This window comes from Antrostomus carolinensis, unplaced genomic scaffold (genome assembly GCF_000700745.2).
Source record: "Antrostomus carolinensis isolate BGI_N321 unplaced genomic scaffold, ASM70074v2 scaffold34287, whole genome shotgun sequence".
In the NCBI taxonomy this organism is placed as follows: Eukaryota; Metazoa; Chordata; class Aves; order Caprimulgiformes; family Caprimulgidae; genus Antrostomus; species Antrostomus carolinensis.
The window spans coordinates 33478-43222 of NW_010327798.1; the positions used below are offsets into that span (position 1 = coordinate 33478).

The 9745-nt window shown below is 44.5% G+C and overlaps 1 protein-coding gene across 1 annotated transcript in view; it reads left to right on the forward strand.

Moving 5' to 3' along the window:
• The first annotated feature begins 9503 nt into the window (after nucleotides 1–9503).
• Nucleotides 9504–9745, forward strand: part of LOC104528080 (C-C chemokine receptor type 8) — a 1093-nt gene continuing 851 nt past the window's right edge. Inside the window, 2 exon segments of the mRNA XM_010171988.2 lie at nucleotides 9504–9743; nucleotide 9745. The exon segment at nucleotide 9745 is cut by the window's right edge and continues 851 nt beyond it. Coding sequence (XP_010170290.1) covers nucleotides 9519–9743; nucleotide 9745 — 226 coding nt within the window. The 5' untranslated portion in view covers nucleotides 9504–9518.

A 9745-nucleotide genomic window follows, 5' to 3' on the forward strand; every position in this document is an offset into this window, starting at 1 on the left:
CATGAGTCACCAGTGCTACGTGACTGCAAAAGAAGACAGCTGCCCCAGTCTGCTTTGCCAGTGGTAAGGCCACAGCTGGGGCTCCATGTCTAGTTTTGGGCACTGCAATGCAGGAAAGATTAAGGAAAAATAGATAGCCAGCAAAGGAAAACAGTGGCTATGATTAACAATTTGGAAAACATGACCTAAAAGGAAAAAGATGATGGAATATGAGCCATTAAGATCATGAAGCATGATCTTAAAATATTTAAAGCGGCTAGAAGAAAGTAGCAATTGTTGCTCCATGGGTAAGATAAATAACTGACTCAAATCATATCAGGAGAGTTTTTGATTAAGACAAATTTACTAGCAGTGACTCTGGAGAAGCACTGGGCTGGTTTGTAAGAAGCTGGGGGGAAAGCAGGGGCTGTAGGAGCAGGCTGAACAACCACATGGCAAAGGTAACAGTAGGACACTGCCCCTGCCTTTAAGAGAGAGGATGGTCTGCATGATCTCCCAGCATCCCATCCAGCCCTGTTTTCTGTGATTTCTCTGTTCTAACTCATGCTGGCTTGCATACTTCTCTGTTCCCCACCCTTAGACAAAGCAGTGCCAGATGCTAATCTGAGAGGTGCCTCTGCCCTGGTGTACCAAAAGTGTGGGACAGCAAAGGCTTAAAAACCAAAGTGCTTTAGGGTGAGAAAAAAAGAATCAGATAAGGGACAGATAGAGAAGAGTCTTGTTCTCGAAGACTCCCTTGGCAAGAAATGTATTTGTTCATTTCCTTCTGTCCCACGATTACTGGGTTGTAAAACACGAGTGAAAAAATCCCACTCGCTGCTGGCATTGTTATGAATGAGTTACTGTGCTGGGCGTTTTGCAATGCACTGATTTCTGCTTTGGTGAAACTAAGCGATTGTGCAAGGCCACAGCTGTCAAAGCCATAATCCGTGTGGCTTTGGTGCCGGCAGTGAAAAGCAGAGCATGGAGCAGGGTGAGCTGATTCAGACCTCACCAAGCACCTCCAGCTGCTTCTCCTGTACAAACTCAGCAACAGTTTTTGGAGGACTCTCTGGCTTACAGTCTTTTTTTTGTCTCCACTCAGCATCTGCTGCAGAAGGAGGAGCCAGACCAGTCCCAAATAATTTTGTTGTACGCACATTTCTACATGTCTGCATACACAAGCACTTTGTTACAGTAATATAGCTCCACTTTGGTGGAGGGTGTCAATATTTTTGCTGACCAAGCTGAGAAGAAAAATGAAAATTTCTATCTGCTATCAGCAAAACAGACACATCTTAGTTCTACTGGAAATTTTTTGAAGCTTTGAGGCTTGCCTGGTTTTGAGGAAGAAGGGTTAGAAGAAGAGGTTATTTATTTTAAAAATGCTGTATTTGAAAATGACACTTTTAAAAATGAAAAATGGCAATGTTTTGTCTGGAACTTGTCAGAATAAAGTATTGTGACTCTTCTTCATTTTTTTTCTCTAATTTGGAAGGGGGAATCCCCCCCAAAACAACTTGGCACTTTCAGAGATATTTTAGTCAACCTAAATGTACCTTTTTGATGACAAAAACCCCAATCACTCAAAATTGCACCCAGTCATGAAATCTCACCCATCTCTTTGAACACAGGCACACAAATATGTTATTCTCATTAAGAAAATGAAATTAACCATTCTGCCGTCTGGCATATTTGTACCTCTACACTAGCAATAGTCTGATCAAACAATTTTGGTTAAGATGATGCGGTCCTATAAGATGATGTGTTGGTAGCTGATGCTGATAGGCCCAAACATTGTGGCATTAACTGAAACAGGCAAGGATTCCTCAAGACAGCTCCTATGCAGGGTTTTCTCCTGTACCTCCCAGGTGACTGCCAGCCCTGAGCACCCAGGGCTCGGTGCCCCCCTTGCCCATCCCCACTACTCAGTGGGGGGGGATTCACTGAGGTTGCTATGGCTGGGGAATGGTGCTTGCTGGTCCATGCAGGCAGCAGAGACACTTGGGAGAGCGTTGTTAGGGCAGAGAGATGGCCTGGAGGAGGAATTTGGGGTGGGAGGTTCATCACAGTGCTACCTGCCAAGCTACTCCCATACTGTGGAGGACATGTTCGCCCTGACACCCCACCTCTACCTTCTGCTGCAAAGCTGAGCTGTTGTCAGTGTCCTTCCCATCAACAGTGATGATTGCTGGTATTTTACAAGCCATTTTAGCTGAGCAACCCAGCATCTCTGAACATTGCATACACCCTGTTGCTGTTAATCCTGGTTTTGTTTCCTCTGTTGATCTAAGTCACCTCTTCCTTCTTCTTCTAATATGGCAGAGTAAGACCTCTGAGCTGTGAAGTGAGAGCTAATTTGAAAGGGAAAGGCCTCTTTTTGACTAAGAAGCTGCTCTTATTTTGCTGTCAAGCAAAGGCAGAGGAAAGTGCTCTTCTTGGATAAGAGAGCCTATCTCATCTGGTTATCACGGCTTTGAGATGGGTGGAAGCAGAGCATCGCATCAAGGCAAACTTGTCCTCCACTTTCCAGCTGGGTGCTATGATAGCAAGCAGATCCAGGAAATACTTAGTCTTTCCTTGGGAAATATCCTATCAGGTAGGGTATCTTACTCTGCTTTTATTCCCGTCTCTTCCTAACAGCTGCTACACCAACAGTGGAGCTGGTGCCGTGGTGTCAGAAAGGTGCCACCCATCTGCCCTACCAAACAGCCAGAGCTGTACTGGTGCTTGTGGCTGGCACTCCTGAGGCCAAAGCAAGTTCTTGCTGGTGGTGTCTTCTGATGAAACCACAGTTTCCTTTCTGTGTTCAAACTCAATTCATCTAGACTGTCTGTAGGAGGAAGGAGAGGTTTCTACAAGAACAGGCATAGCAGTTTTGCAGCAGCTAAGCTGGCCATCATGCCCAGGCTGAGGAGCTGCAGTGGTGGCATGGGATAAGAAAACTCTCTGGGACTAACATCAGATGCAGAGCTAGTGTGTACAGGCAGTCCCCCGGTGCCAGTGAATCTATCTGGCTGTAGGAGCCACAAACGTGGCCATGCTGTTTGCCTCACAGCAAGATTTGGTTTGGTCATGGCATTTCCACAGTGTTTCTGTTTAACAAGGGGCTTCAGGGGCGCATCACTTTCCTGACCTTTGGGCTCTGAGTAGTTTGGGGGTGTGAAAGTCTGCATTACTCTGATGTACTGGTCACTTTTAGGCTGACAGTGTCTTCAGCTATATGAACTGTTACATGTGTTTTTTTCTGCACTGAAGCAACTATTCTGGCAGAAGATAAAACAGCAGAACCCATAACTTCAGAGTGCAAATACAAGAAGCACTGCGGTGGTGATGGCAGTAGGCACAGCTAAAGGGGAAGCATGAACAGCATGATGCACAGTCTCCTGGAGACTCCCCAAGCACCTGCCGGCTGCCTTGGGGCCACTGTGACCTCTGTAGGCTGACCCTGACAACCACCCTCAAAACACTGGAAGACAAACCACAAGGCACCTCCTACAGAAAACACATTTTTTTCCCGGTGTTTTTTCACCTGAGTGGTGACCGAGATGCCTGTGCACCGCTGGTTTCACCAAGGTGGTGATGCCACATGGCTCTTCTCTTCTGCAGGTCACAGTCCTGGCTGGGCACACCGAGCATGGCACGTGGCACTGCTCCTGCACCCAAACCCAAACTGGCCATAGGCTGGAGTACTGGAGATACCAATAGTCCGTTGTCTCTGTTTTCCTGTAAAGTATTTCTTTCTCACAGGAAAGGCCAGAAAAGTTTGGAGAGACATTGCTGGGACTGGTATTAGTGTCCAGCAACCACTCAACTGGAGGTACACTGCAAGACAGCAGCCAGGGCTGCTGGAGAAGGGAACTCTAGGGTGGATTTTGGAAGGGTTCTTAGCAAGTAGATCTTCCTGTCCTCTGGCTCCCACCCAGCATGTTGGGAGCACTCCCGAGGCCCTGGGAGGGACTGCCTGGTGCCTGCTGTCCCATCCCTGGTTACGGGAACTCCTGGGTCAGGTGTCCCCTTCACATACTTAACTGAGGACCATTTTACACCAACTGGCTTGCTCTCCTCCCATGGGAAGGCTGCTTCACAGCCCCAGCACTCCACTAGCAAACTTCCTTCGGCCCAAGGTACAACCTGTAAATACTGCTCTCATGTGTCTGTGCTTTCTGTAAGGTGAGACAAACCTCCTTTTCCCCTGGCCATTTCCCTGCTGGGTTATCTGTACGTGGCAAACATATCCCTTGCATGACTTTGCTTTACCAGGCGGAGCCCAGCTCTCTCACACTGCTCCTCCTGCCACCTTGCAGCCTCTGCACCTCTTTCTGCTTGAGTTCAGCACTTTCGAGTGTGGGTGACCTTTAACTTCTGCGTTCATTTCTTACCGCCTCTTGCTGGTTTACCACATTTTCTACTTTGTTATCTTCTTCAGATGAACTTCAAAGGGCTGTTTGTTGGCTTGGAGTCCCTGTTTGCCTTCGTGGCCCTTGTGTAACTCAGGATGAGGTGAATGCTACTCAGAGTGAAGAAGTGTTGGGAAGGATACAGGTCATTATAGCCTGGCTCATCACTCATGCTAGAGAAAATCAGAAATGCGTACCTCCCTTCCTCCCCCTGCCAGATATCCTCCTCTGAGCTTTCAAGGGAAGTTTAGCACACCTACAGCTTTCAGCACCTCACATCTGTGAACACACTGGTGGTTATTTATCTCAACCACCCGCCAGCCCAGCAGTGCTCTGTCTGCTTTCAAATTACCTGTAGGAGAGTAAGTAGGGCTCAGCATGGGGAGAAGAATAAAATCTGCCTGTGATTCTTCCCTGTCTGCCAGGCCAGGCATCTCCCATTAGTTTTCATCATCATAATTATTGCCCTTTCAGCCAACAGTTCCCAAGTCCACCCCTGTGCTGTGGGCCTCCCCTCCCACCCACCCTCATACCTGCTGGTCAGGGACAGCACCTTTCCAAAACCGTATATGTCATCTCCTAAACCCATCTCTGCTCCATTCCTTTCACTGCCTTCAACAAATCACATCCTCCATCGCCTTAATTAATTTTCTTCCTCTGTTGAGAAAAGCTCGGGAGACAGCTGTGTGTCAGGAACAGGAACACTGACCACCCCAGAAGCAGCACAGGCGCATAAACCTTTCTCAAAGCCAGGCAGGGGCAGCGACTCAAATGTGGATATGACTTCTAAAAACACAGGAAAGCTGCTCTTGGAAATGTTACATCAGACTCTGTAATTCTGCTGTTTCCCTCAAAAAAATTGTGGCACCACTGAAATTTTTCCTTCCTCTCCTTATTACCAAGCTGCTTCCCATACGCCCAGTGCAGTCCTCTCTGGTCCGCAGCAGCCAGCCGTCCTCCAGCCATGGCAGTCGCCACGCCTGCTCACTTGATTTTTTTCAGTTTAATTCAAGCTCTTTTCCTTGCCTTTAAGGTCCTCTGCATCTTCTTGCTTGCTCCAGCTTTCTCCAATGGATGCAGTGTTTCCTCTGACATTTCCCCGATGCAATCTTTAGCTTCATGCCTCGTTTTGCCTGACCGTGCAGAATGGCAGCTGGTGCAAACACGTGGCTGGGAGATTTCCCAGTTAAAAAATATACATCTTGAATATACTGTAATCTTGATATATGCAACAGAAAATAACTCAAACCCAAAATCTAGGATTTTTATTTTTTCACTTTAGAGTATGTATAAATGTTTTGAAATGCAGATGTATTTTTAATGGAGGCTTTAATTCTTTTATCAGTTTCATGTCAAACTATTATTTATTTTTTTATATGTGTTAATAACCTACCAACCAAACTAATGCAAAAAGCATCCAACGGAAAAGGGAGCATCTTTAATTGTTGATGATTTGATCATAAGAGGAAATAATGAAAGCTGACCTTATTGATTTCTAAACAAAAAAGTAAATAGAGTGGAGTTACATTATGTTGTACTGTATGTCTGTAACAGCAGGACACACTGTTGACATATTATTAATCATATAATTAATATAGAGAGAATGGAATAAAATAAAGCTATATTGCAACAATGTTCAAAAGTTAATTATGAAAAAAAAAAAAAAGAAAAGAAACTGAAAAAATAGAAGCTGGTCTTTTTTTGTTGTAATAAGTTGTAATAAGACCCACTGGGTACTTGGAGGCAGGGTGATGCCATGGTCATCACTCGCATTTTGAATAGCTCAAGGGACAGGTAATTTCTTTCTGACTGTGCTACTGACTAGTGCCAGGTCCTCCATTAATTTACTTCTTTTTTTCCCCAGCCTCACTTTTTCCCCCCTTTTCTCACTTTTTTTTTTTTTTTTGGTCTGCCTGAAGTATTTAGCTCTTCTTTTCTTTGTGACTGTCTTTCACTATTCATGTATGTAACAGCCAGCAAGCTGGAAAGCTACTTTGGCTTGGAGATGCTCACTGCTACCAAAGAACAGGTGAGTAACGTTAATAACAGTCATGCTTTGGATCTGCCACATACTGCCTTGGGGCTCTTGGGCAAATCTCTTGCATTCTCTGTGATCCTATAAATCAGGAAAATGGTGCTTGTTGAGATTAATGGATGAAAAGCATATCTTTTGAGTGACTTATAAAGCATCACAGTTTACAGAATTACACAAAACAAAAATAATTTAAAGTTCTTGAATAAAATAAAAAATTTCAAGCCTGTCCTTGTTTCAATATTTTGTCCTTTATGATGTATCCTAAATGTACTAAAATATACTTTAAAAAAACCCAAGGTAGCAAAGAAACTCTGAAATACGTCCACTTGAATAAAAACTGCTTAAAAAAATATTGCAAAGAGGTATCAGTAGCTGTGAGCTCTTATTTTGTTCAGAAAGTGAAAACATTACTAGCAGGGAGGGACATAACCAGACTGCAGCATACAAGTTGACATTAGCTGAAGGAAAAGAAAAACTAAAATTATGCATTCCAAAAATTATATGTCAGCTTCTGTAAAAAACTGCTATTTTATTAGGGTGTGTTCTGTGATGAAGACATCCGAACTATTAAATTTTTCACTTAAATCGGGGGTGGTTGTGAGGAAGTGGGGGTTAGCAAACACAGTAAAGGAGAACACCTGTTGATGCGCTACCTTTACTGTTTCCAAATAGAGCCGTATTTGATTTTTGTTCTGCAGAATGCGTTTGTAAGCCCTCTCATCTCTTTTCCTGTTTACCACAGCTACAAAACCTATTTATCTCAAAACCTATTCTGTAACTGGCAGCTGCCCATTTGACACCCGCATATCACCAAATCTCAGCCATCTCCACAAGTGGGGGAGTAAACCTCTTGGAAACTCCCAAGCCCAAGAGAGGACAAGGGCACGGTAGAAGGAGAAGGTGACTGGTGCCAACTGAGAGAGTAGAAGCTTCTTGCTGTCAAAGGTAAAGTCCATCCACATTTAACGCGCTACTCTTAAAAGTAGGGGGTTAACTTTGGCAACGTGGGGAAAGGGACCTGTAGCAGTTCTCTCTCTCTTAATAGCCCCCGGAAAACTGCTTTTTCAGTTTGACTGTTTTGACAACTGATGTGGAGAGGGGAGAAAATGGAAAATGCTGTGCCCTGGTCAGAAGCTGTCAAAGGCATTAGTGGTGTAAAGGTGTTCTGAAAGTCTGAAGTGGAGCGTCTCCAGTCTCTGTTCAGCACAGGAAAAACACTTTTGAATTTTGCCAAAACCAGATGCAGCATCTCTATAAATCTATATCTATGTATCTATATCCATCTATGTATTTATGTCCCTATAATACAGTATTCATTATTTTTTGAAAACATTTTACTTTTGGTTGTTGAATCACTGGACTGCTTTTAAGGGGTCCCTGACAGGCAATTAAGAAAAGCAAGCCATTGCTGCAATGCTTACACTCGGTGTGTCAGGATCACACATCAAAAGCATTAGAGGAAATATTTTCTACCCATATCTGTTGCTGCATGAACAGCCATTATCTAGTGACTCAATGTCTCAATATTGAGGGGTTTATGCATGAAAACAAAGTTGAAATTAATAACGCTGATGTCCTACCTACAGCTGAAAACCAAATATAGGAAAGAAATACACTATCAATATAGACTGCAGCACTGCTTTTCTCTCATCACTCCTTATTTCTGAAGGAACTCCATAGAGTTGAGCATTGCATTTGTAACAGGATTCTCTGCCTTGCACATGCCAGTTGACTTTGCTGGAAACAGTCCTGGTGCCCCAGGAAAAGCTGAGCAGGTCAGTGAAGCATGAGCAGCATCCATACCTGGAGCAGAGGACACACACTGATTCCAGCACCCCCTCTCTGCTGTCCATATGGCTCCTCCTGTTTACCTGTACAAGGTGGCACAGCTGAGCAACAAGGGGTGAATTCTGATTCCTTTCTTGTCATATGAAAATTTGCACTATTCTCTGTCTTTTCATATATCTGACCATCGATTTTTAACTCAGGAGAGCATGTCCTCTACTTTTAATAAGTTCATCACTGTCATTCATATTATTGCTACAGCTTAATAGCAGTGATTATATATGAATTATTATTCCCTCCTGGGAATTCTGTGTCTTTGAAGCTCTTTCAAGATGTAATCAACCTGTGCAGAGCACAATAAACATGCAAATATCTTATCAGGGACAAGGCAAACTCCTTTGAAATAGTGTCTTTTGAAAGAACCGTTATTTTTTAAAAGGTGGCTAAAGCACTGACTCACTTTTGGAGAGCAGGTCAGACTATTTTAAAGCTGTCTTTATTGCAGTCCTTCAGAAATGACAGAGAGGAAACACCTTCCCAGATTGTTTTGTGTTTCTCTAAACTAGAAAACTGAAGTTGGGCAGGAGAAGCAGGAGTGATAAACTGCTGTGTTTGAGCAACAGGCACAGCCAGGCTGCCCACAGCTAACCTGGAGGTCAGTGGTACCCTCACTGCAGCAGCCCAGAGCTTGGCACGTCAAGTGTTGCTGTGTAGCCCTGTGAACTCCTTGCTGCTGCAGAGGGGTTTTTGCATGTGATCCTGCACCCACCCATGGAAAACTGCTTATATGTCTCTGCACTCTATGCTGGTATCTAGCCCTGATCAGCTCAGCTAAAAATCTGGTTATGCTGCTGGGTGATGGCTACTTCAGACAAGACACTTTTATAAGGGTCTTTATGCTACAAGCAAAAAGCTTCCCCACCCCCGGGAGTACAAGAAAATCCAGATTCTTAGATCAGATGCAAGTTTTGTACCATTTTGCACCATTACAACCATTCAGAGTATTCATTTTTCCCTGCCACTATAATGATGAGGGGCTAACTTAACAGCACTGGGGCAGTTTTGGTGAAACCAAGAGCATCCCAGTGCTCATACTTACACGTGTGTAGGAAGGATTGGCAGGCTGCAGGTGCAGCCCTCTGGGTGGCACGGCTGCTCTGCCCCACCAGTGAGACCAAGACTGCATTTTGCAGTCCCCCTCTGCCTGGATGCTGACCCATGGGCTGGATGCAGCACAGAAAGGTAGAAGCCACCCTGGGAGTCTCGTGCCAGGACAACCAGCCATTTATCCCTTGCTCTTTCCTGCACAGGTGTTGGAGATGAATCCCACAAGCCAGTTCCTTGGAACAACAGAATATGACTATGGATATGATGAAAACACTGCTCCATGCAATGAAGGAAACAGCTTTCGCAGGTTCAGATCCCTCTTTCTGCCAATCCTTTACTGTCTTGTGTTTGTCTTCTGCCTTCTGGGAAACTCTTTGGTCCTTTGGGTTCTCCTGACTAGGAAAAGGCTGACAACAATGACTGACATCTGCCTGCTGAA